The sequence below is a fragment of the Aulonocara sp. 'chitande type north' Nkhata Bay genome, linkage group LG14, assembly GCF_057382095.1.
Source record: "Aulonocara sp. 'chitande type north' Nkhata Bay isolate Kocher_YH1m ecotype deep benthic linkage group LG14, A_spYH_male_GT1.1, whole genome shotgun sequence".
Classification (NCBI taxonomy): Eukaryota; Metazoa; Chordata; class Actinopteri; order Cichliformes; family Cichlidae; genus Aulonocara; species Aulonocara sp. 'chitande type north' Nkhata Bay.
Window position 1 is genome coordinate 13,386,859 of NC_141357.1, and position 26,768 is coordinate 13,413,626.

Consider the following 26,768-nt stretch of genomic DNA (forward strand, 5'->3'; position numbering starts at 1 on the left):
ACTTGCCATAATAGAAACAAACCTAGAATAGGTGGGAAATAAACACCGGTCCTGCTCCAGACCCAAATTCCATCTATTAAGGAAGAATCAGTAAATTTACTCAGGCTTGAATTTCACTTACCACAACTGAAGCTCTGCTGCATTCATTGAAGAGTGCTGAGAGAGACAAATCATGCAGCCAAAGCCTGCTGATTCAGTTATTGATCCAGACTTGTATCTTTAAATGTTTTACCATGAGGAAAATGGGCACATTGCTGAGGGTTTGTTGATTTATTTAATGTCCATGTACTAAAGGTAGTTTTTTTTTCTAGGGGAAGGAAAAACGGTGGTCCTTGGAGAAACTGGAAAGAGGGGGGGCACTGTATGCTATGCTGAAGACAGTAATGTCAATAACACCTGATGAGATATCCAGGAATAAGGACTTGGTGGTTGATAGTTGTCTATGGAGAACACAAAAGCATTCAAACAGCTGTCCTCTCTGTTCGGCCTAACTGATGGGAAACAAAAATCACTTCCATTCATAAATGAAGAAGAAAACAGTTTCCGTCTTGTTTTGAACTTTATCAAGATAGATACATGGATACATTACAAGAAGACGAAAGCTCTGGCAGAAGGCTCACAAAGCCATCTGTTGCAACAAGTTGAGATCATATACAGTATCGCTATGTTTAAAATCGATAGCTTCCTGATAAAATAAGTTAGTTGCACTACTTCGGCTCTATGGTGACCCCTTGGGTAAGGAAGGGAGCAGCTGAAAGTACCTTCTTTTGATGACTGTCTGCAGAGATTTTGAGGCTGAATTATGTGGAATTCTATAACTAAGTAAAAAATACATTAAATTCCTGCATATAGGTGACGGTTTAAATGGAAAAACATTTTTGTTTTTTCAGTCTTCCCATTAAAATAAGTGCTATTCAGTAACGATGACAGGGCGACACAGTTCACATCGCTAACACTTTTTAAGCGTTGCGTTGTTTTGTGCTGGAAAAAGCTGGATTTTAAAAATGCCCTGAAAGGCACTAAGTGAACACTTCTCCCTGCACACCATCTTGATGGTGATGACAAATGACCCTGAGCTAATACGGAGAGCTCATTAAGGCTCCAGGGAGCTGCAGGATCAAAGTGGGGATGTGTGAGTGGGGGGGCAGGGCTGTAAGGTTAAGAGTCTATGTCACTTCCTTGTGAGTTGATGAAAAGTATAGAACAGGGTTGTGTCTCTGTGGACAGCTATAGGTATGCACATGTGTGTGTGTGTGTTTTCCCGGATGGGCATAAAGTTTCTTAGAGCCTCTTCTTGTTAAAGATGAATGGGAAGAGTGTTGGACTTCCATGTAAGTAAAGGCTTGTAAAGCCAAGGCTTACATTATTTATGTGTATTTTTCTGAGGAAAACAATGTGCTAATTATAAAAATAAAACAACTAAGGAAAAGTGATTTACAAAGACCTAAACCCAAAAGATAAATATCTGTAATATCAGCACTGATCATTGTCTCCTTCAGAAATTCTTGAAATTAATTGTGAATCTGTGTCTCCCTTTACATTACCCAGAAAACCCTGCATGCCCTTGGAAACCAAGTGTGGGTGTGGCCTGAAAAAGAAATATGGCGACCCATCCTTTGTTTCTGAGGTCCTGCAGAACTCTGCAAACTTTTAAAATCCTGTAACAACTAATGTTCAAGCGAAGCATTCAATTTCTGAGGATATTTGTCACGGCTGCTGCTTTTCCTTGCTTCTGATTTCACCCACTGTAAAATATGGAGCCGTATAGTATCTCTTTATCTCCACAGGGAACACACATGGTTGCAATAATTCAGCATCGCTCGTCCAAACTATGGCTCTTTGCATCACATCGCATGAAAGGATTTGAATAGGCTATTGATAACGCATCTTGTGTGCTCAGCTGGAGACAATTTTGTCTAAACTGACTGCTGTGGCTTTGTGCTGTTATCAGGAAGCAGCTTTCAGCACAGACTCAAATCCTTTCTTTATTTCTTATTTTTTGAGAATGCAGATGTGGGGAAACAGATATATTATCAAGTATTTTACCTGAACAACATAAACAGTTTTTCATACCCTGTTGTCTTTTAATAACTCTGGCCAAGTCATCGGTTGCTTCATGGGTGTCTTCCCCTTGCAGGCTCAACATAAGAGTACTGCTGAGTATGTTAAAATCGAAAGCCTTTTTTTTTTCTCCCCCGAAACCAAAGGCTTTGTTTCATGGCTTATGTAAAATGTATGTGCCTTTAGATTAGCCTTTGCATAGTTAGATAGCGGTATATTGAAGAAATAGGACATTATTCCTTCATTACCCCTTGAAAAGCTAAACAAATCTTAAAAACCACCATTAAAAGCATGTTATTTTATAATAGCATGTTAATAAAAAAAGATTATGACTTTCACAAAGTGATACATCAGACTAATTTAAACAAACACTGTTGTCGTGTTCCTTCAATCTAATAAAAACAAGCTGCCAAACGATGCATTTTTTAAAAGCACGCCGTTTCCTGTTTTTTTTCCCAAACTGTTTCTCCACATTGGAAATTTCCTGTTATTCAGAATAAACAAACTCAATGTACAGTGAGGGGCCATTTAATCTTTTTAACAGATGGCGACAAGATACTAAATAATATTTCCTTTCCACCTTCTCTGACAGGAGATGTCTATATCTGATGTCTGCATATCACTGACAGCGTATCCCTTTTCGAAACCAGTCCTGTAACAGTATATCATGGACCAGAACTACTGTGGCAAAAAACAGCATTTTACACTCATTGATCAGGATCAAGTCAGCTGTATAGACTTGATCCTGATCAATGAGTGTAAAATGTTACACTGCTGTTTTCTATCTTTGGATTGTAGGGACAATAGGTGCCAACCTCATCTGACCAGCTATAAGTAATGGCGTGGGATAGTAAAGGTGGTATGAAAGATTGTAGTGTTTTCAATAGAAAGCAGTTTAAACAGTGGGGACTTCAGTAAAACAGAAATACGCAAAAAAATAAATAAATTAAAAAAATTAAAAAAAGTATTTCTGTATATCAAATGAAAGCCCGTTTTACAAACCAGAAACTATTTTAAAGTAATGCCATAAATGAAAATGTCTTCCTTTGTTGCTCGATTATAACTACTGCAGATGTTAGCAACATTTACCAGACCTGCCTGTTATAAATCTTCAGCCAACAATCTGTCTACTATAAAAATAATACTTAGAGCAATATCTCATTGCCATGTGTCATAGATCATTCATATTAATAGGGTTTCTTGTTACCGCTTCATGCATATTAGAAGATAAAGGAAAATTTGTGTGGTGATATCACACCAGATTAGAAGGTTGGGAAAACCAAGTAAGAAGTAAGGTTAGATAAACATATTAAGACTTTGAAAAGAGTTTTAATGCCAGTATTTTTTTTTTTTAAATTTGACCTCGAATGAGGACTTTTAGTTGGGTAGTAGAAGGGACACTTAGAAGATCTCCTCAATTCCATTGACATGCCTTCTGTAGAGGAAACAGAGTCTAGGGACAAAAGGGATGACTAAGCCATCACTGGAGGTGAGGTCACTGAGGTAGTTTGGCGAGGCCTCTGGAGTGGATGAAATTTGTCCCGAGTTTCTCAAGGCTCTGGATGTTGTGGGGTTGTAACAGCTAACACGCATATGCAACGTTTGTGGAAGTTGGGGAGATTGTACCTGGACTGAAAAACCTCTTCAAGAAGAGGGTCTGGATGGTGTGCTTCACGTTTAGGGGGATCATACTCCTCAGCCTCCCCTGGCAAGGTCTTAGTCCATCTCTCTTGGTTGTGCCCTGTGGGTAAACGGAGTGTTAGGTTCGGTGGTCTCAGGATTGTGTCTCTTGCACTTGAGCAGTTTGTGGTTGAGCAGCAGGGATGAGACTTTCTCCTGTTCTTTCATTGTGCTTCATGAGTGCACCGATCCTTAAATCCTGTCAATAGACTTCAATTTTATTTATATATCACTAAATCACAACAACAGTTCCTCAAGACGCATTGTATTGTAAGGTGAAGACCCTAAAATAATACAAAGAAAAAAATAAAAAGAAAGGAAAGAGGCAAACAAACAAAAACCCTACAAAGAGTTTAGGATGCAGTGAGGCCAAAAATCCTTTTGTCACATTTAATTAAGCTGCAATGTTTTGTTAACTGTGAATTAACTTAGTGAACTTAGCCTTCAATGTTCTTCTTTCAGATGTTAACGAATGTGAAGTGGATGAAGGCGGCTGTGAGGGGTACTGTTGCAACACCATTGGCAGCTACTACTGCAAGTGCCCTGAAGGCAGTAGGTTGGGGCCAGATGGCAAGGCCTGCAATGGTAAGGTGGACATCTAGAAATAGCTGGCGTACAAACACTGACCTCCTGGGTTAACTTCATTGTTATTATTATAATATAATATAATATAATATAATATAATATAATATAATATAATATAATATAATATAATGTGCCTGTGAATTTGTTATCATTTAGTAGTGCTACGACTCTGTTCTCTGTAATCGAGTTCATGTAACTCAGTACTAATGACTACTGAGCGTCATGTTTATGTGTCCCAGCTTGTGTAACCCCATAGCAAGACGGCCCCTAGCTGATTAATTATGACATCACTATAAAGCTTTTTGCACAGAAAGCCCTAAATGCGATCATCTTCTCTTCCAACATTTTATGGCAGTCCACTTTCCTGCTTCAATTTACCTTTAGTCTGAAATCATAAATGCACTGAGTAATTAGTTACAGGAACTACAATGAAGGCATTTTTGCATGGGCTTACTTTGGCTGCTTGTCTGCCTGTGGTCAAGTTTTTCCCAGCGAGATAGCATCGCAATCAAGACACAGTCACGGAAATTCTGTGCAAGTTTATTAGGGTAAAAAATAACGTTATGGTAGAGACATTAGGTGCCAATCATAACGTTATTTTTGATGCAACTTCCCATTTGAAACAGTCAAAGTTACGGCACCAAAACCGCTTGGTTAGGAAAAAATAATTATGACATTGCAGGAAAACACTGGCGTGATCCATTTTTCAGCATCTGCCCATCTTCTTCTCCTTCCTAATCCTTTCTCAATCTCTTGATTAGAAGCTTTACTGGAGTTGTTTCTTTATGCAGATGATGCACTCAGTGTTCATCTACTGTATAGGCAGACATATGCCATCATTTACATGAGCCTGTGGTACTGTGCTCCATCAGCAATAGCACAAAAAATGATCACTGTACATTTAATTTAGGCCTTTATTTTACCATTCATTGTATACTTTTTGGGCTTTTTAAACTCAGAGAGAAAAAAGTTAACTTTAGAAACTTTTACATAGTGACACCTATTATTTTGACTAAAAACATTGGTGCCATCTATAAATGAACGTGAGCATTTGTTCACATTCATCCATGTGAGGTAATTCAGTGGCCTTTGTGTTTTCTCCCTAAGTATTTCTTGAATCTGCTACATTTAAATGATCTGGCCTCTGTAGACCTACACATGCATCTGTCCACACAGGCAGTGCTGATATATTATAACAAGCGTGCCCTCCCAGTTCATCTGTCTTCTTTGAAAGAAATACGCTGAGTTAGCGGCGTGCCCATTTGTTCCTAAAAGCTACAGGTGTGAACAAATGCTCCTGATCTTTGACCTTTAAGACAGGATAGTGTCACTCTAACATTTTTATGCCTCACAGGTTGCTGGAGAAGTCAGGAGTGAGCAGCATTAGCAGCATTAGCAGCTGTTCATTTCTTATTTTAGGGGCTTTTGTGTGAATTTGCGTGAAAGTACAACCTGATACTTACATAGCATTTTTCACTTGCACCAAACACTCATAGACTCACACTCCAATAGATGCATCAAGGGCAACTTGGGGTTCAGTATTTCGCCTAAGGACACTTTGACATGCAGGTTGGAGGAGCCAGACCGGGACGGGTGACCCATTCTATCTCCTGAACCACAGTTGCCCCATTTGTTCACTACATGTGGTTAAATTACTGGCAGAAAAGAGTGTTTTTGACTTTAACATGTGGCAGAAAAGAAAGTGACGTTACTATTTTTAGAGTTTTATCTGACCAAAACTGAAGCACCCTGAAGATTTTGGTGAGAGAACTTGCTTTGAGTTTTTGGTTCTCACTAAAATGGGCTCTTTTAACATTCAGACTACCTTTTTTAAAAAACAAACAAACATTCTACCTCATTTGTGCCACTAAAGCAGTTCAGCAGCATGTTAGTAGGGCTGCTGTTTCGCCTAATTGTATGTGTTAGCTCAACAATTCTGCTGTCACATGATATGACCTCCTGACCTGTGACACCTCCAGCCCTGCATGCACCTCACTGTGTGTCTCACGCTGAAATGATCTCAACTGGGGAAACCAATAAGCAACCTTGACAAACTTTTTTCTGTTCAGCTGTTTTGGATGTTAAGCATCATTCACAATAGCAGTCATACAAAAGAGCCTTGTTTCAGTGGCACACACCTTACGAGTGCAATGTGCAGTAAATATTTCTAACATCCATGTATATGTTCAAAGAATGGGGCAAACCATTAGGAATTTCTTTAGGCGACTATAGTCTTGCAATCACTTTGGAGAGGATTGCCCACATGGGTTTGCCAGATATTTAAATGTGTAGAAAGCAAAACACAAACACAAATAAATGCACACATAAACTACATGAAAGTGATTTAGTATATTTGTAGTACTTAGGAAATTCTCTGACCTCAGAGAAACCAGAATTATGGTTGTGTTGTGCATGCTCAAATAAACTGAACCACATGTTCCTGGGAAAAATACAAAAAGAAAACACAAAATAAAACTTTATTTGGGCAGTCATTGCACACACAGGCCTAACAAAGGAATTAGTGTAATCTCAAAAAGTCAGAGATGACAAGCAGGAAGAGTTTTGGAGGATCTTATGAGCACCGTCCCCAATACGTATACGTGAGTTGAGGTTTCAGGTTTTTGGCTTCACGGCTTCCTTCTCTCTGACACACACTATAGGAAAAACAGTGAACAAATGAATCGTGTGCAAAGAGCATGATAAACCACTCATCACTCACACCAAAGAAAGTGTAGTTGTAAAAGTCTTGATGATATTCACCGTTTCATCGTTTTGTTCACAGGAGACATAATATGCAGTTAGCTCTTAGTGTTTTTCTTCACTAGTAAAACTGAAGGAGCTGATGGGGGAATAAGCTGAACAGCACACTTAATAATTAACATTTTAAAGCATGAGAAATTGGAGCTTAAAATTGGTTAAAATTACACAATTACACCTCTTTATTCCACAATCCCGTAAAATTGCGTTATTCATTTTCTGTTATTTGGCGTGCGTCAAACGAAATGTTTAATTAGACCACCTCAAAGCTGGGTGGGACTTTTTTTAAAATTAAGGATGTAATAAATTCCTTGTTTCTAAAAAGCTCATTTTAATCCTTCATTAAATTGAACGCTGTTCTCTCACAACTGACCACAGTTACAGGTGTCTCATTCATGAGCAAAGCGAAAACTTTTAATCAAGAAGCAGAGAAACTGTTCCATATTCATCACTGTGATGGCTGCAAATTTCATATTTGAATCAGTCAGAAGCAAGGCGTGGTGCATGCAGGGGCGGATCCAGAGAAATTTTCTTAGGGTGGCATGAAGGTGGCAAAGAAATCAAATGGGGTGGCAAAATCAAAGCCTCCCCCCCACCCAAACACATATGCACAAAACAAAACGACTACACAACAGAACAGCTACACAAGACAACACAATACACTAAGTATACACTCCACACTAACCATCACAAATCTCCCACATCTAAAAACTCTCTCTCACACACACACTTGCTCGCTCTGTCTCGCTGCTGTTACAGTCACTCCCAAAACTTTTCCCTCTTCCTAAACAACCAAATTCCATATGTTGACTTTTTTTTGAATTGGTCGACATGGTGCATTTGTCCACCGATAGGAAAGCGGTGGCTTTTTCCCCTTTCTTTACTGTTTTCGCGCTGTCCTTAGAAAACGCTTAAAACACACACACACACAAAAACCTGACGACAGTATTTAGGAAAAAAGCGTGGCTTATATATATTATCATAACTCTGGATTTACTGGCCTGTAATTAAAATGTAAAAACTTTGAAGTCTGAACTTTCAGTGTGGGTTGAAATAGAAACTCAGCGTGGCTGCAGCTTGTTGCTATGTCACCTTAAAATAGTCATGTGATTTGGAGGTGCAGCGTGTCGGTGGACCACAGAGGGTTCATAACACTCACCTTTCTTCCATTTCCAGAGTGTAACATCCAAACACCTGTGTAAAATCCGAAATTCCCATGTTGTTGTTCAAAATGTGCTCTGGCACAATCATAAGCATGGCTTGCTACTGAAAGCAAGAAAAAAGCCGGTCCTGCTATGGGCTGAACCATTTGTTAATGTTGCAGGGCGGGAACACTATCCAATACATTCAGTTTTAGCATTTATATTCACTGTTGACTGTAACTACACTCAAACTGTTAATGCTATCTTATTTTAATAAACAACACTGTCATATGCAAAACTGGGGTGGCACTTGGGGTGGCAAGGGATCATTTTAGGGTGGCACTTGCCACCCCATGCCACCCTTCTAGATCCGCCCCTGGGTGCATGAATACATATAAATATATATCTGTATGAGGTATGCATGCATTGCATATCTGTGTGTTCAGATGTAGATGAATGTGAGGAGCTCAATGGAGGATGCCAGCAGACATGTGTCAACACACCGGGCTCCCATCACTGTGAGTGCAGTGAAGGCTTCCGCATGCACTCAGATGGTCGAACTTGTATCGGTAAGTACTAAAGAAAAGGATTTACAGCACTTGTGGAAACTGTTTTCTATCTACTCCTCCCCACACCGTATTTTTCCCACATTAATAATTCAGGATTTTTTGCAATCATTCTCTTTGTAATAAAACAGATAAAATACAGTTTTTTAAAAAAATGGTTTGAATTTATTGCACTTTTGAAGGATAGCCTGACATTCTGAGAATTTGCTTGTGAGCTTTCTTTCCAAGCTTTTGATGGGAATATTAATGTCAATCTCACCATATTTATTTTATGAAACTTAAGCAACAGATCATCTGGCGATCAGAGCCCTTTACTACACGTTCATGACATTAGAAAGGTTATGCCATACAAATACTTAGGATACACACTGATAATGCACTTACTCGGAACATGGATGTAGAAAGTGTGTATACGAGAATCCATCAGCATCATTGTCTCTGATGTTTTTAGTGTTTATGGCAATATTTTGTCATTTATGCTTAGGTCTGTGTGCAATTTTCGTTTTTTGTTGTTGCCATGATTTGTGTTGATCTTATCTTATCTTATCTTATCTTATCTTATCTTATCTTATCTTATCTTACCAAGAGTGCAAACTGGAGGCATAACTGACATGTATACTTTCTCAACTGCTGGTTAACACAAATCTGTAATAAGTCCGTAAACAACTCAGTGCTTTTAAACATGCAGACATGGTCAAGATGATCTGCTGAAGTTCAAACTGAGCATTACAATAGGGGAAGAAAGGTTGTTCGTGCCAGACGAGCCAGTCGAAGCATTTCAGAAACTGCTGAGCTGCTGGGATTTTCCCACACAACAATTTCTATTGTTTACAGAGAACAGTTCAACAAAAAGAAAATATCCAGTGAGCGGCAGCTTGCTGGGCGAAAATGCTTTCTTAATGTCAGAGGTCAGAGGAACATGGTAAGACTGCGTCAAGCTAACAGGAAGACATTAATAACTCAGATAACCAGTCATTACAGCCACGGTATGCAGAAGAGCATCTCAAGATATGAAAACTTGGACTACAGCAGCTGAGGATGACAGTGGGTGCCATTCCTGTTAGCTAAGAGCAGGAACCTGAAGCTACAGCTCACAATAGATGTCTGAAAAAATGTTGCCTGCTTAATGAGTCTAGATTTGTGTTGCAACATTCAGACGGTAGGGTTCAGACTGCGGGTGTTGGCATAATGGTGTGGGGAATAGTTTCTTAGCACAACGCGAAATCGTAATCCCAAAGTCGGTGATATCATGGATGTGGAGCAAATGTGTGACGCTGTAACATGAACCAAACTCTCTGTGGAATGTTTCCACCACCTCGATAAATCTGTGCCACAAAGAATTAAGGGTGTTCTGAAGCCAGGATTAGCAAGGTCTACATAATGAAGTGGCCAGTGAGTGTTCAGTCCAATGAAAACCAGACTTCATTGGTAGCAGTCACTGAACACAGTTAATGCCAGAACTAATTTCTTCACTTTGGGTTTTGTACAAATGTAACAAACAAATGTAGTGAAAAAAACAGAATGAAAGCGTAGAAGCTAGAGCTTCATTGAATAATCCTTGTGAGAAATTCAGACACAATTTAAAAGGAGAAATGCAAGGCGGTAAAGTACTTTTACCCTTTTAGGACCATAAAATTTGTCATTTAATGAAACAATTTCTTACTTGGAGAAAATCGGTACATCTCTGTTTCTATGTATGTCCCCTAATGCCCTCAGTTTCCAGCTGCAGCTTTGTGTTAAAAGATAGGTACGGATGCAGAGGGATGGCTAATTGTGTCTGTGGAAGTCATCAGTGTTAAAAGCCTGCCGTTCATTCAGTTTTACAGCCTGTGTCATCATGTCTGTGTTTAGAGCACCCAGAAGGCACACGGCTAATATTCATATTTGGCACGTCATTAAGTTGCAGGAATGATAGGATGGAAAGATCATTAGAAAATAAACTAGAGGTAGTCATTGGACCAACAGGCCTATTGAAGACCTTTTTTTCCCAGTTTCCTGCATTTACTCAAGTGTTTTCCACAATTATACAGCTGTGCAACTTGAGCTGTGAAAGGTATTTTGAATTGCCAGAAAATTCAGTTATATTTATCATCCTTTCTAAGTTACTGAAAACTTAGTGCGACTTTCAGCCCCATTAAATCTGCACTTGAGCACCTGAGCGGATGGGCTTTATGACTTTGACTTTTTTTTTTTTACTGAGCACTCGTCTATCTTCTTTGCTCTTAAGCTGTGAATTCCTGCTCTGTCTTGAATGGTGGATGTGAACACAAGTGTGTGGACACGGGGGACAATCACTACAAATGTGAGTGTCGGAAGAACTACCAGCTGAAGAGGGATGGGAGACACTGTAAATGTAAGTCAGCCTAACTTTTGGTGCAGAAACATCTGTTAAAGTGGCAGAGCTGTGCATTACACAGCTCAAAATCTGAATAGTCTTCATGGATTTTCTAATGCACTGATTAATTTTACTAGCAATCTTGTTGTGACAGAAAATATATTAATGTGTATGATTCAGATGTCAAGAATACAAATTGTCCTCATCAAACTGTCCTGACCTGGCTTCATTCTGCAAATATATGTATGTGTATGTTTCTCCTCGTGTTAGTGAGGGACCCCTGTGAGGAGAGGAATGGAGGCTGCAGCCAGATGTGTACTTCAGAAGAAGGCCGAGTTCACTGCAGCTGCCGACCTGGTTTTACACTGGCTGGAGATGCCAAGAACTGTGAAGGTGACAAAGCCCTCTCTCTCACTCACATAGCTATAACTCAGATAAGACCTCTGATTTCCTGTATGTGAGAAAGAAAGTTTTCTATGCAGTCCTGTGAGAAACTAACTACACCATTACTGCTTCCCTATAACTAAGAGGGCAAGTAGCAACGAGGCGCTACTAATCAAATGCACTTAATTATTAGATCATTGGCAGGTGTGAGCAGGTCTAAGCATTCAGGTGTGTGTTATACAATACCATTATCTTACCAGACTCTGCAACCTCAGTTAGCATGCTGGATGTTAAAGTTCCTGATTGTTCAGTTACAAAAAGAATGAAAAAGTATGACTTGTCTATAAAAACAACATGGCAGCATGGCACAGAACAATCTGCAAGGCTTCTGGAGCATGCCCTTTGGACAGATAAGACCAAAGGGAAGAGGTTTGGCCATAAAACACAAACACAGGATATCATCACAAAGACCTCATTCCAACTGTCAAGCATGATGGTGGGGGTGTAGCGATTCATGCCTTGCAGTCATTGAGTTGACCATGAACTCAACTGTGTACCAAAGCATCCCATATGGAAAAGATATATATAAATATTATAAAGTTTGTATCTGTCTTGTGTGAAACTTATATGAAAAGCATACAAAAGTGAAAAAAGATATAAGATCCCTTGAAAAATTATATAAATGAAACTTGTATGTTTTGGATACTTACTAAAACAATATATGAAAGTAATGAGAAAGTGGCCACTTTCATGAGTAAATCATGTAAGCCTTATATGATTCACTATATGAAGTAGGCCACATCTTATGCAAGTCTTTTATAAGTTTTTACTATTTCTTTTCCTTATGGGATTGCAGAGTCAAGCATGGCTGAAATTGAGCCATGAAACAGGACAATGAGTCCAGGCACAGCAGCAAAACTATAACAGAATGACATGAAATGAAAAAGAAAATAATCAAGGTCCTGCAGTGGCTCAGTCAATGCCCAGATCTCAACCTAAATGAAATTTTGTGATGGGACCTTAAGAGAACTGTGCATAAATCAATGCCTACAGACCTCAATTAAATGAAACAGCATTCAAAGTAGGCCAGATTCCCTCCGCTACATTGTGAGAAACTCATATGGAAAGTAGTTACTTAATGTTATAGCTAATTGTGGTTCTGCAAGATGTTGAGAGCTGTAATTAACTTTCCACAGGACTGCGCACATCTACTTGTTTTAGGAACTCTGGATTTGGTTGGAGACTTAGCTGCTACTCGACCAAGAAAGTCAGGTTCCAGGATACAAGTTTCATGAACACTGAAATCCTGTTTACCTCCGCTGTTTCTTAATATGATGCTGAATAATATTCTGCAGTTTTGCAATACAGTAGATAAATCTTTGACACAATCAGTGGACTTTTCTCATGCTCATGTGTTTCTGCCTACATGTCTTGGTGTATCTGTTGACATTTGTCATACCAGGATCTAAAGTTTGTTAATATTTGCCTCTTATAGACATTGATGAGTGCAGCTCTGGCCATGCCAAGTGTTCCCATGGTTGTGTCAACATGTTGGGTTCCTTTAGCTGTGTGTGTCATCCGGGTTTTGAACTCGGTGCTGATGCTAAACAATGCTACCGTAAGTAAGAACTTCAGCCTACCTTCCACAAACTGTAAAGACTGCTGAGTGCTTTTTATTATGCAAATAAGAGAACAACTTACATCATTTCAGAATGACTTTGTTGAAAATGTTCTGATTCAAATGTGCCTTAGTTTTTTTATTTTTAACCCCAAAGGGATTTTTTGACTGTAATGGGAATTTAACTAGTAACCTTTCCTTTGCTAAATAAATATGAATACCACTGCACACTATAGCGCAGGCTGGTGCAGCTTGCACATTCTAAAATCATTTTCTTTTTTTTCTGCTAACAACAGAACAAAACGCAAATACCAGGTTACTTGTAAACTGCTCTTTAATTTGAATCACAAAACTTTGCTTGTAAACATTTCAGTGTAGCACACAGGACTGACATGCGTGATATGCCTCAAAATTCAACCGAGTCCTAAGTTATATCCTTTTTAAATCCATCATACTCTCATTAGGTATTTATGTTGAGCATATAAAATGCAAAATTAAATGTGATTTACAGAGTCACTATTAGCCAAAAATGCCCCGTGTCATTGACCCTATATTTCATCTGTGGTTGTGTACTGTTGTTGTGGTTTGATCCTTTCATCTCCAGGCATTGAGATGGAGATTGTAAACAGCTGCGAGAAGAACAACGGAGGTTGCTCTCATCATTGTGAGCATACCACCAATGGCCCTCTTTGCTCCTGTAACCAGGGTTACCAGCTTGACCAAGACAGGAAGACCTGTGTAGGTCAGACCTTCTATACATGTGTGTGTGTGTGTGTGTGTGTGTGTGTGTATATATATATATATATATATATTTTTTTTTTTTTTTCACCTGTTTTATTTAATGTGTTTTGGCTCTGTGCTTCAGTCCTTCAGAAGGATCTCTTCATACCAGCTTTTTAATACTTTCCACAGATAATAATGAGTGTGTGAGTGAGGAGTCCTGCTGCAGCCACTTCTGTAAAAATTATCCAGGCGGCTATGAATGCAGCTGCTGGCCTGGTTACAGACTAAATCCAGACGGTTGCAGCTGTGACGGTAAGGTTGGACTCTTAGCAGATCATCTAGTCTGGTACTTATTAAGGTTTTCTGTGTTGTGGCAAAGCTGTGTATGACACAAATTCTAAAAAGCGTATTTACCAAGTGAGTCCTGAAAAATTAATCCTTTTAAGGCCAGTTCCTACTAGAAAAGGGGGGAAAAAAGAACATTTTACTCAAAAAGCGATGTACAGTCAAGTGCAACTTCTGGATGGGTAGAAAAAAAAATCCATATCTGTGTCATCTTGCAGTGCTACACTATCTTTTCATATACTTGCACTATGTTTGCATTTTCTTCTGTTAGACATTGACGAGTGTCTGGCAGAGATCTCGGACTGTGAACAATACTGCATCAACACTGTGGGAGCGTACGAGTGCTTTTGTCAACAGGGCTTCCGTTTGAATGAGGACCGGCGCTCTTGCGTGTGTGAGTAACATTTTCAGCTTTCCAAATACCACTCTGCATTTCTTCTTGACATATAACATTGTACTTGGTCTCTTTAGCTCTTTACGGCAGAGAGCTGGAAGAGGAAGATGAAGAAGAGGAAGATGAGGAAGTGCAGCTCGAGGCTGGCAGATTACCGGACCTGCTGTTCCGCAATGCTCCTCAGCTCCTGCAGTACACGGCAGCCTTGCGCTCCCATTACGGCAGCGAAGATGATGACGACGATGATGGTAGTCACCGTGGTGACAGTGAAAAAGTATTAGAGATCCTGAGAGAGCGCAGGGGAGAGCTCAGACTGGAAAGTCACATAGGTACAGTAAAAAAACAAAACCCCAAAACAAGAAAAACAAAGCATGTGTGCTGAGTCTGCACTTTGTGCCTGACCAGATCAATATTATTTTATTACTCTCCTTTTGTTTTCCTATTAAATGTTGATGATCTTCAGGAATTTCCTTTGGAATTTCCTTTTTTAGTGTGTCTAGATGACTCATTTGGGGAGGACTGCAGTGTAAGCTGTGAAGACTGCGTGCATGGAGCGTGCAACGAAAACAGAGACCGATGCGAATGTTTGCCTGGCTGGACGGGGGTCATCTGCAACGAGAGTGAGGATCTTTAAAAGTGTTCTGAAGTGACGTCTTTCCATCATAACACAAACACTGTCCTTCGGGATAAATCATGTGCCACCTGTCATCAGTGTACTGTAGCAAGTTAGCTTAGCATGAAGACTTTGCTCCATCCAGAAGTAATAAAAACTATATGGTGGGATTTGTAAATACTAGGCTATATCTCATTGGCTTATTTTGCACAAAAAATAAAAAAAAATTGTGACTTTATAAAAGTATTTCGTATACAAATGACACATTATGACAAAGCCTTAGAGGGGAAACTGGCTCCATATTTACCATTATTTTAAGTGGCACATGATCATCTCCTCATCTCACTTTCAGACAGAAAGGGATGAAGGGGAGACATTTATTTATTTATTTATTTATTTGTATGGGAAAATTGACCAAAGCGAATGAGTCATGTCCAGATCACATATCTGATTCAGTTGTACATTGAACAGTACAGCATAGACGGGCATGCACATAGCCTTGATTGTATCACAAGGCACATGTTTTCCCAGAGCTATTTGAACTGCCTTTAGCAGTATGGTCTAGTTAAAGAAAGATGACATAGCTCCCTGTGTGCATCGATCCAGCGTCATGTATCAAAGCCTGACGGCTCTTGTGTGGGAGGCTGTGTTGTTTATGGGCTCCAGAACACAAGAGGGCCAGGGGAATCAATTTGTCTGCTACTACTGTGGCCAGGACCCACAGCAAGAGCACAGCCCGAGGCCAAGGATGTCCACTACTGGGTTACAAAGCAAAGCTTCATTGTTCCCATCCAGCTCTGTGATTAATGGCTGTCTTTTGGTCTGAACCTGAGGAGGAGAGCCACGTGTGATAAGTCCATTAGAAGCATTCTGAAACGAGAGTCTGAGGGAGGCAGTGTTCAGATGCACACCCTGAAGGTGATGGGCCTGGGCAGCATTTTCAGGTGGAGTAGATGAGGAATATTGCTGCCTGAGGCAAAGATATGGGGAATGGTGCAGTAGGCAACAACATAGGGGGCTATAAGGAAAAAAAATATGGGCCATGTATGGTCTTTAAAAAATGTGACATATAACATTTTTATTGTATGAAGTTGTATATATATAAAAAATATATAATTAACTGGGTTACTCTTTCCCATATCTCAAATAATTGAATTATATTTGAATCATATCGCTGAAGCAGTGTGCCAACTCTTAATACTGCTGTTGAAGCATTACAATTATTTATGGTGTTTAAAACTAGCTCTCTTTGTTATACATGTTGTCTCAGGATGCCTTAAGTATTTATTTTATTTAACCAGGAAGTCCCTTGAGATTACAAACTTTTTTTCTAGGGAGAACCTGGTCAAGAGGGTACCTCAATACAAAACGACACCCTTGCCTACTGACCTGTTCACTGCCTTTTTCATATATTATTATGATTTCTCTAAATACGTCTTGTCCCTTCATTTATATATTAATTCATTCATTCTGAACTATTTCCTGTTCTTATCCTGTTCCACAGGGTGCTGCCGTTGCTACACTATTTTAAACAATTTCATCCTGCGATATAAAACTGTTGTAAAGAAGCTGCGATATGGAAGTTAAGCAGCAGTTAACTTGATGGATTAGAATACTTGAGCACGTCTTAAACAGCCAGCTGTTTCTTCTCAGAACTGCTAACAAGGCCAGTGAGATTAAGAAAGTCAGGCAAACCCACAACACCAGGAAAGAGAGGACGGAAGCTGAAAGTGTTTACTGCCTAGACCAAAACTCTAGCTTTTGATGTGTTTATTTTCAAATTAAAAAAAAAATATATATATATATATATCTTTGGATTTCCACACTGAACTTTTTTTGAGCCAAAAAAAATCTTCATCTCCTTTCTCTTCAGCTTGTCCACAGGGGAGCTACGGACAGGCCTGCAACAGCCTGTGTCGCTGTCAGAATGGAGGCTCCTGTGACCCTGTGACTGGCAAGTGTTTGTGCCCCCCTGGGGTGCAAGGCTTGCTCTGCGAGGATGGTTTGTATACACGCATTCCTACAGACGCATGCAACCACCTGGGTCTAGTTTGCTTGTGACCCCCTCCACATGAATTTAACTATGTGATTAGACATCTGTCAGAATGCTTTTATCCTCTAAAACTGACGAGTCATTAAAAAGATTTATGCTAGAAAGATAAGGAAAAAAAACATAAATTAAAGCTTGTTTCATACCAGGGTGATTATCTTATAAATAACTAGATTCATCTTGATATCCCAGGGTTTGGAAATCACTGCCCTGTACTCTGCTTCAGTGTGTGCTGAATGAGTCATTACCATTATTAAAGATGTCTTCTCACAAATGAGGCATGTGGGCTCTGTTGTATTTTTGAATCTAAGCAGGGACTAATTTATTTGGCATTATTCTTGCTCACAGGTTGCCCAAAGGGTTTTTTTGGGAGGCACTGCAGAAGAAAGTGCAACTGTCCCAACAGTGTGCACTGCCATCGTCTCTATGGAGGCTGCCTGTGCCCTCCAGGATTATATGGGCGTTTTTGCCACCTGGGTGAGTGAGAATTGTTAGAGTTCAAAATATTGGTGATAGCAATGTCAATGTTTTTAATGTCACATATTAAAGAAAAGCTTAACAGTCAGGGAATATGAAACTTTTACTGCATTAGCTGAAGAGAGACTGTCCATGCAACTGATAATATTTGCTGTTGTGTTTCCTTATAAGATGACAACAATAACGTAGTTGTCAAAAAAAGTGTGAATAATACTTCAAAATCAAATCATTCATAACCAATAACAGTAAGCTTTAGGTTGTGTCAGCTGTTAATACGTTTTCAGGTTTGCACACACACACACACACACACACACACACACACACACACACACACACACACACATACACACACTTCAGTTTTCATAGCACTCAAACTGCCAACATTGTAAAAAATCTGCATTAATTTTACTTGTAATGAATACACGTTCTCAGCTTTCCGTTTCCTTTGGATGACAAGTTCACACCGACACGTCGCTTGCTTCACTTGGCCGTTTTGATGGTGGCACCAGGTGTGGAGGCAGCTCTCTGGGGAGCCAGTGGCCCTCCACTTTCTCCTCGATGAGGTGGACTGCCAAAGCAAACTCCTCATCGTCCAGCATGCCATCCCCGTCTACATCGGACAGCCTCCAGATGTGAGCGAGCACAGAGTTGGGCAGAAGAGTCTTTGTCATCCACTCTTTGACTTTGGTTCCGCTAAGTTTGCCCTCAGTTGGATTGAGGTTGTAGAAAATCTCATCGTATTTGGGTTTGTATTTCTCCACTACCCACTCATCGAAATCTAGCTCGCTCCCCTCGTCTATGGGAGGTTCTTTGAACGGGTCTCTGCTGTAATGCTCGGGCTTGAATGTTCTCAAAAATTCCCCGTCCAGCACTCCGTGGAGGGATCGCTTTCTCTGTTCTTGTTGTTGGATGTAGGGGACCAGCTTGGCGATGTCAGTGCTGAGGAGTTTATCCAAGGAGGCCATAAGGCTCGGTTTTAGCTTCTTGAACTTTGAGAAGTCTTGCCCCAAAAGTTTCTCCTGAAAATGTGTGCAATCGCATGTGAGACTAACACAGAACATTAGAGTGAATGAAATCTAACAAATATGGTATTTAAACAATAATCAAAGAAGTTGTTTTGTTGACCTGCATCTTTGTGCAGTCGGGGAAATCGCCAGCTGGGACACGATGCTGCTGCTGAATCTTGCTAAAAATCACGGGAAGCTGGTAGATCAGATTATGCTTCTTGCTTTCTCTACAAAAAATGGTTGGCATCTCCTGCTTCAGATAGCTGATAATGTGTGCATGAGCCTGTGAAGAAACACAAGGGAGTCATAAAGGTCACCACAGCAGCTGGATTTGTATATGCAAAGTACCGGTTGGAATTTATCATAACGGCTGATTTCTGACCCTCACTAAGCGCGCTCTCTTCACCAGGTCATTCAGCTTGCGTACTGCAGCGTTGCGTGGCAGGTTCCTTATATCGGCCAACAAATCCTCCTCCTCCAACTCTATCAGCTGGTAGTGGTCGCACATCTGCCTCGGCTCTGACCAGAAGGATCCGATGTAAACCCGTAAAATCTCAGGGGTTCGAAACACTTTTCCCAGTGACCACATGAGGGCGCCATACACTCTCATCAGATACTGAGAGTCCACCCTGTCAGCTTTGTTGAGAACCACACGCAACTTGTCCTCATAACCGCACAGGGCCTCGAATGCTCGTGTGAGCTCATCAGAAAACTCCAGCTTATGCGCGTCAAACAGCAGGATGATCCGATCGACACGCTCTGCAAACCAGCGCAGCACTGCTGCGAAGTCATAGCCTGGGGAGAAGGAACAGAAACATAGGGGTTTCATTAAGACTGTATGTAACACAGCCTCACAGCCTCAAGCCATCGAGGAACGTTTTACACATCCCAGAGGTCCTCACTGGTTTCAAGCCATTTCGGTTACACCCACTGAAAAATGTGTCCATAAAACGAAGCAAAGGCTTTTCAGTTCCTCTCAGCTTATCTCCTGCCAGCCCAAAGTCATACTGCTTTCATCAGCTTTGCTTCTGCCTTCAAGTGTTTGAATTTTGCTGGCTGAAATGTTCCTACTTCACTGGGTCTACTACATTTATCACTCTGCTCCCACAGTCCAACATTAATAGAAGCAAAGGCTTGTTAATTTCCTCTGGCACTAAAAGGGAAATTAGAAGACATTCAGCCTCACCTCGGCTCAGTTTTCTTTTAGCAGCAGTCAAGATGCCTGGCGTGTCAATTATGCTGATACTCTCAAGGATCTGATTTGGCATCTGAACACACTGAAACCTGTAAATGTGATGCATTTCAGGATTACTTGATTCATTTATAGGAATAATGGCAAAGCATAATCCTATCAGTACATTATACAAACAGGAATTCTCCTCTGTGAACGCTCATCACCTGTTCAGAAACGAATTTCCAAAAGGGTCGAGGTTGCGAAAGGGCTTTTTCGGGTCCATCGTGAGGGCATTCCCAGGGATGATTCCCTCGACTTCTCCATACATGAGGGCAGTGAAGCAGTCAGTGGTTGGCTCTGGCCCAACTCTGCTACCAAGAAAATCTTGCTCTATGAGATACCTTGAGACACACATGGTGCAAACCAGCACTGTTATCTCCCTTTGTTTAAAACATGGCAAGTTAATGCATGCAGATCCTTTTTTTCCCTTTTTCTTTTTAATGATCCAAGTCCTGAGCTTACCTGATAAAAGTAGTCTTTCCTGTTGAGTACTGACCCATCACCAGCACCATCGGTTTGTTGTCAAAGTCTGCGTCCTCATAGCTTGGTGAGTGAAAGTGATGGAAAGAATAGTATTTTTCTACTGGCAGCAGCCGCTTGTAATAAAGATTCTTCAGCTCCTCTGTCACCATGTTGACGTCCCCCATTGCTTTCGGGGTGCTCCAAAGCCTCCGGAAGGACATGGCGACAGCAGTTTTACTCTTAATTTCTCAGTGTGGAAGCTGCTCGCTCTTCTTAGACCCAACTAAATGATGGAAGAATGTGCACAAGGCATATTATCAGATTCTCACAGCTGTCTGCTTCATCCTGCAGCGGGACATTAGAGAGGGTGGAGAGGGTGTAACTGGAGCCTGCAGCTGCACCTAACATAAAGCCAATATCGAGAGGGACAGGGTGGAGTGCAGCTCAGCTTTTGTTGCTGTGCGGGGACAGTTTTGGCAAGATTCACCCACAGGGATGTAACAATTGTCAGACTTAAAGGTCATGGACAAAACTTAAATCTGCTTATTAAATGCGTTTATATACAAGCAGAAATTAAAGTACTTGCAAAAACAGTCAGAGGAGTCAAAGTTCAATAAATCAGGAGAAACAGGAGGCAGCAGTCACATGACTTCAGCCAGCAGAAATCTATCGTTGTCATAACATGGTGACTGGGTGTGTTTGTTTGGCTCATTTTTAAGTGCATTTCGATAGCAAAGAATGTTTAATTTCAATTTATTTTCCTTTTTTCCATGAAATTGTGACCAGCTAAACTTTAGACAACAGAAGGTGAAGTTGGTTTAGTGCAGCATTTCTGCAGCTATCAACATTTATATAAGTGTCTAATGAACGGATTTTGCGTAGTATTACTCAAACACAAGAGGATAATCTAACCTTCTACTTCCATACTATCAGCCTTTTTCTGTCTGTTTTTAAAACCTCTCAGCTTGTCCCAGGTGGACGCACGGAGCGGGCTGTTCCAAGGAGTGCGACTGTGTTCAAGAACATTCCACCGCCTGTGACCCCAAAACGGGAAGCTGTTTCTGCAAGGCTGCGTATCATGGCCCACGATGTGAACAAGGTATAAAAAGCACGTTTATTCCTTGACAGGAATGAAGTGGTTAAGATTTGTGTTTGGTTACATTTTCAAGCCAAATGCTGAACAGAGACGAGGGCGTATTACTTTCTCAGCTGTTTTAAAGGTTCTAAACATGAACAAATAGGTTTCCAGTTGCAGTAATGCATCTCTAATGTGAGCTACAAAGGGGAGTCTTGCTGTTTCCTTGCAGTACAGTTTTAGTATATTAGTGTGTAGAAGAAGAAGAGTTTAGGAGGTTGTCGGTGGTCTTTAACAGTCAAGCTTCTACTCGATGAAGGTATCCAAGATATTTGGTTAGAGACTGCACATCATCTTAATCTTTTATGCATCCGCGTGTCTCATTGTAGAATGCGATCCACGCTTTTTCGGGCCCGGCTGTGAGCAGCCATGTGACTGTCCAGGTGGAGGGTCATGTGACCCCAAGACTGGAGAGTGCAGCCAGCAATGTCCTGCAGGGCTTCACGGACATAACTGTCAACTGGGTAAGCAAAAAAAAAAATGATTTAAAGCACTTTGTAAAAGCCAATGTAAGAGCGCATGTTCAGTTATTTTGACGTCTAACGTATGCAGTGCAGTTATTTTCAGATGTTTGGCTCGCATTAATAATATCACTCGTTCCTTTTAACCTCTGCAAACGCAGTGTTCTCCACAGAGCTCGATTCCACAGTGCACTCATGTGGTCACAGCTTTTATAGTGAAAGACCGCACAGTGTAATAATGTGTGTGAATTTGTGAACTGCGTGGGCCGGCATACTGACACGTGTCAGCACGCATGCTTATAGTTTGCATAGTTGTTGCTTGTGCAACTGTGTGCCTTTTTCAAAGCAGCGCATTTTGTTATGTGTTTGCTCAGCTTTGTCACATTTTTAATTTCCTGCAAAGCATACAGATCTTTCTTTACTTTCTTTACTCCTCTATCCTCGCCTCCTTCTTCATCATTTGATAGCTTTGACTGATTACGTGGATGTAGTAGGTGAAATGCATCTATGAATTCACCTGGTCAGTGCAGGTGTTCTTGTTGTTGCAAACTACACAACTAGAAAGTAGGGTTCCTGTACAGCAGGGTGCCCTCTGGCTGTTTACTCTGCTGGTTGATGGAAAGTTCAACCCTCTGTACTGTGCTCTAGAGTGATGCTGAATATTGCTCAGGAGCCTCTGGTAAAAACATCACTTTATGTCTCTGGGGAGCGGACTAAGATAACAGAGTTACCATGTGTCAGGACTAGTGCACAGTCCAAGCCTAGGCGTGCTGGGTTTGCAACCCAAATAAAAGTTTTTTTTCGCTTTTCTCTAGGTTGTCCATAGCTTAAGTTGCAGGCCAGGTCATGACAGGGGCGATTTAATTCAGTTATTACAGCAGGAGCTTTTGGCAGAGGCTGAATAAATAAGCATCAAGTGATTATGATTTCAACATTTTCACTTGTCCAGCTGCCTCTCTTAATAATTTTTTTCACTGTTGTGTAACCCAGTCTTTTATTTTTTCTCCTGTTACATCATGTCTGTTGTGTATTTTGTGTTGCTAGCCTGCCAAGCTGGAAGCTATGGAGAGAACTGTCTTCTGACCTGTGATTGCAGTGGAGCTCCTTGTGATCCCATAACTGGACAATGCATCTGTCCTGATGGAAAGATGGGACACTCGTGCCAGGAAGGTATTCATTATTGCAATGTCCTATAATAATAGAAAGAAGACAATCAATTATCTTTCTTGTTTGCAGGCTGGACATTTGTTACCCCTCTCAGAGAGTTACAGAAATGTGCAAAGGTTTTGAGCCATCCCTCTTTTCCTTTAATTTGCTGGGAAAAACACAAATAGAATTGTACAAACATTTTTTGCCTTATATACTGGGTTTCCATGTTATGTTTGGACATTTTTAAATAAATCACTGCACCTAACAAACTTGTAAGTCAATATCTTTAATGACGAACTTTAAACAACATTAACTCCCTTAGTCAATATTTCTTTTAGTTTCTTTAAGCAGGCTTCAGGAATAGTTCTCCAGGCTTCTTGAAGGACATTCAAAGCTGTTGGCTGACTTTTGTTCTGTTCTCTGTCAAGATGATCCCACACTGCTTCAGTAATGTAGAGGTCTGGGCTCTGCGGAGGCCAGTCCATAACTGATAGTGATCCATTGTGTTATTTTTCCATATAGGTATATTTTTTATTGATTTACCAGTGTGTTTGGAATCGTTGTATGATTGTACTTTTCAGATGATCTTCCATAGTGGATCAAAATCTCATGTTTTCATAACTCCATCACTTTTTACAAGATCCCCGACCTCCCTCGTACATATAAACAATAATTTGGACCAAAAATGTCAAATTTGGATTCATTATTCCTGACCTGTTGCCACTGATTTTCAGTGTGGGTCTTGTGTAGTTTGGCATAACTCAGCCTTTTTTCTCCCTGTTTTTTTCTTCCATAAGAATGATTTCTTGACTGCCGTCCTCACACTGACACCATTTTTGATGAGGCTTCAGTGATCAGTAGCTTGTTCATCTGAAGAGTCAGATGGATCTTTGGGGTCCTGTGTCAGATGGTTGTTGGATTTTTTTCCTGTTTCTTAAGGACAACTTTCAATTACTGCTCTGAAGTATCATTTTAGGACTCCCACTTCTTCTGCTCACCATGACGATATGGGAAAGGTTTCAGATTCTTGGAGTTACCTCTGTTGGTGTAAAAATACCTTTTTTATTCCTTTCAAACTGTGTTGTCTTTGGCATTTTGTGTAAACTGGTTTATCTCAGGACTGGACTGACAATGAGCTAAAAAGCAGTCAATGACCAAAGAAAAACTTTGAGAGACCTACAAAAAGTCTTGAGCACTTTTGCTCAGGATGACTTTAAAAAAATGACAAAAAAGTCTGAAAGCAAAATATTAAAAAAAATCGTGGATGGCTCAAAACTGCACTTTACTACAATTTCTACAATATTTGAATGTGTATTAAATCTGAGAAGTTAAAAACATAAATACTGCGTACTGCTCTATCAAAGTGAAAGGTACTTGCTGTTTCCCAGACTGCCCTGATGGATTCTGGGGGTCAAAGTGCCAGTCTTCTTGTCCTGAGTGTCAGAACAGAGGCTCGTGCAACAAGCAGACCGGTACATGTGAGTGTGAGCCAGGATTCATGGGACAGCTCTGCCAAAACAGTGAGTTTGCATGAAATTTCTGAGATTAAAACAAAAAAAAAAATCATTTAATAAACCAAATGTGTAAGCTGTAGCTGACCTTAATGCTGATGATAATATATTTAATGAGGCATACAACTTTTTCTTTTACTTATTCAACCTCAAATTTTAAAAAACAAAAACAAAAAATGATGATGTCACACTTGGATTTTGAAATTACTGTAATCTCCTCGACTTGCTTGAACACTTTAATTATATTTAATTATAGAAAGTTCATGACAGAATCAGTTTTCTGATTAATCACCTGTGTTGTGTAGAGTGTCCTGCTGGGTACCATGGACCAGGCTGTCTAACACCTTGCTCTTGCCACCCTGATGCCAGTTGTGACCCACAGACTGGGAAATGCATTTGCCCTCCTGGAAAAAGAGGCCACGATTGTGCAACATGTGAGAATGTAAACAAATGAGACAAAAATAAGAGAATCTGACAGAGTAGCAGAGAAAATAACTCACCCTTCACTGTAATGTTTGCAGTATGTGATCCTGGTTTCTGGGGACAAGGGTGCACCAGTTCTTGTCAGTGCCACGAACAGTCTCTGGGCTGTGACCCAGTCAGTGGTCAGTGTGCATGTGAGGCCGGCTACACAGGAGACCGATGTGAAAAGAGTAAGTTATTGCCTTAGCTACTAAATCATTTTGTATCATTTTGTATATTTTACTAAATGCTGCCACCTTGGGGCCATTTCAGTTACAGCACCACAGTCAGTATTTTTTTGATTTTATGTTTAACAAGCACAATACAGTTTAAATGTTTTATTTGATCCTGATACTGTATAACTTTAGATTTTACATGTTATATAAATCTCTGTTTAAAATGATAGATGGAGACACATGTGGGGAGTCTTCTGGGTTTTTTTTTGGATTGGCATTTTTTTTAGTTGGACAGTCAAGAGACTGTGTAATGTGCATGCTCCAATTCACAGAGTGTATGAATGGCACTTATGGTCGGGGCTGTGCCCAGCTGTGCCAGTGTGAGAATGGAGCCCTCTGTGACCATGTGAGCGGAGCCTGTACATGCTCTCCTGGGTATACGGGCACCTTCTGTGAGAAAAGTAAGCCATGTGTTGTCTCTGATGTTATTTCTAATCTTATGTCTTTACATAAATATATATTGTGTTCCTAATATGCCTGTTTTATGTAGCCCCAACCTTGCTACAGCCATAAAAATCTCAAAAATGTTATTAAATCACTTGTACAACTTTTTTTGGTATACTGGCTTTAGAGTGAAAGTTTGATTTAAGGAACTTTTAATTGCACTATTAGACACAAATGTGGCTATAATTGTATCTTTATATGTACTTTAAGCTATTAACAGTGATTTTGGTTCCTTCTCACTTCAAGAATAAACCCTTAGGATCTTTTTTTTTCCTTAAACCTAATTCCAGAAGTAATCCACGTTTTGAGATCCGCCATGTCCTTCTGCCTCCCTCGCTTGCAGCTGCATGTGAACAAAACTTAGTCCATCCCTGAGAAGAAATGAAAGCCTTTGCAATTCCGGTACTCTGGATAACCATGCAACATTATTCACTATTGACTCCAAAATATGTCTGTGGCAGTCCCGTCATAAGCGGATGTCTCATTTTAATAGAATGCCATGTCGATCCTCTTTAGCTAAGCAAAGTAATTTAAATGTTTCCCTGCAAACTTGAACTGATCAAATCATGGATAAACACACTCCTTTGATTTTGTTCTTGTTTTCAACTGATGCCTCCGGTGGACTGTTGTGTTTATGAGATTATGATGCATCTATCCATCCATCTATGCACTACATTGCACGATTCGTCAGAATTTAGTGAACCTTGCACACAATGATCACCTACTGAGTTTTTGCCTAAATCATGCTCAAGGTCAAGTTTTATGGGAACTTTTTAGTTTTCACAAGAATCACTTCTTTAGTGAAACCAGATTTGTGTGTCCCATGTATGACTGTCTGCAAATTCTCTTTATTTTTATAATAGCTGACCAGTCTCAACAAAAAACATACACAAAGCAATACCATGTGATGGGTCACATGGTGAGCTCATGACATCAC

General features: G+C 40.2%; 2 protein-coding genes across 2 annotated transcripts in view; one reads left to right on the plus strand and one right to left on the minus strand.

Moving 5' to 3' along the window:
* egfem1 (EGF-like and EMI domain containing 1) overlaps positions 1 to 26,768 on the plus strand; it is a 54,703-nt gene that overhangs the window by 11,979 nt on the left and 15,956 nt on the right. Inside the window, exons 5-23 of the mRNA XM_086261066.1 lie at positions 4,204 to 4,326; positions 8,672 to 8,794; positions 11,019 to 11,144; positions 11,397 to 11,519; positions 13,006 to 13,128; positions 13,733 to 13,870; positions 14,041 to 14,163; positions 14,468 to 14,590; positions 14,668 to 14,919; positions 15,082 to 15,210; positions 17,077 to 17,205; positions 17,602 to 17,730; positions 21,398 to 21,532; positions 21,898 to 22,032; positions 23,074 to 23,199; positions 24,567 to 24,698; positions 24,995 to 25,123; positions 25,211 to 25,342; positions 25,660 to 25,788. Of these exons, the coding sequence (XP_086117192.1) occupies positions 4,204 to 4,326; positions 8,672 to 8,794; positions 11,019 to 11,144; positions 11,397 to 11,519; positions 13,006 to 13,128; positions 13,733 to 13,870; positions 14,041 to 14,163; positions 14,468 to 14,590; positions 14,668 to 14,919; positions 15,082 to 15,210; positions 17,077 to 17,205; positions 17,602 to 17,730; positions 21,398 to 21,532; positions 21,898 to 22,032; positions 23,074 to 23,199; positions 24,567 to 24,698; positions 24,995 to 25,123; positions 25,211 to 25,342; positions 25,660 to 25,788 (2,559 nt within the window). The remainder of the gene's footprint in view (positions 1 to 4,203; positions 4,327 to 8,671; positions 8,795 to 11,018; positions 11,145 to 11,396; positions 11,520 to 13,005; positions 13,129 to 13,732; positions 13,871 to 14,040; positions 14,164 to 14,467; positions 14,591 to 14,667; positions 14,920 to 15,081; positions 15,211 to 17,076; positions 17,206 to 17,601; positions 17,731 to 21,397; positions 21,533 to 21,897; positions 22,033 to 23,073; positions 23,200 to 24,566; positions 24,699 to 24,994; positions 25,124 to 25,210; positions 25,343 to 25,659; positions 25,789 to 26,768) is intronic.
* LOC147314264 (EH domain-containing protein 2-like) lies at positions 17,092 to 20,739 on the minus strand. The gene is made up of 6 exons (XM_086261065.1): positions 20,434 to 20,739; positions 20,136 to 20,312; positions 19,924 to 20,021; positions 19,120 to 19,532; positions 18,856 to 19,020; positions 17,092 to 18,749 (listed from the first exon to the last, which is right to left on the minus strand). Exons 1-6 carry the CDS (start codon positions 20,652 to 20,654, stop codon positions 18,189 to 18,191), a joined length of 1,635 nt encoding a protein of 544 aa, XP_086117191.1. The 5' UTR covers positions 20,655 to 20,739; the 3' UTR covers positions 17,092 to 18,188.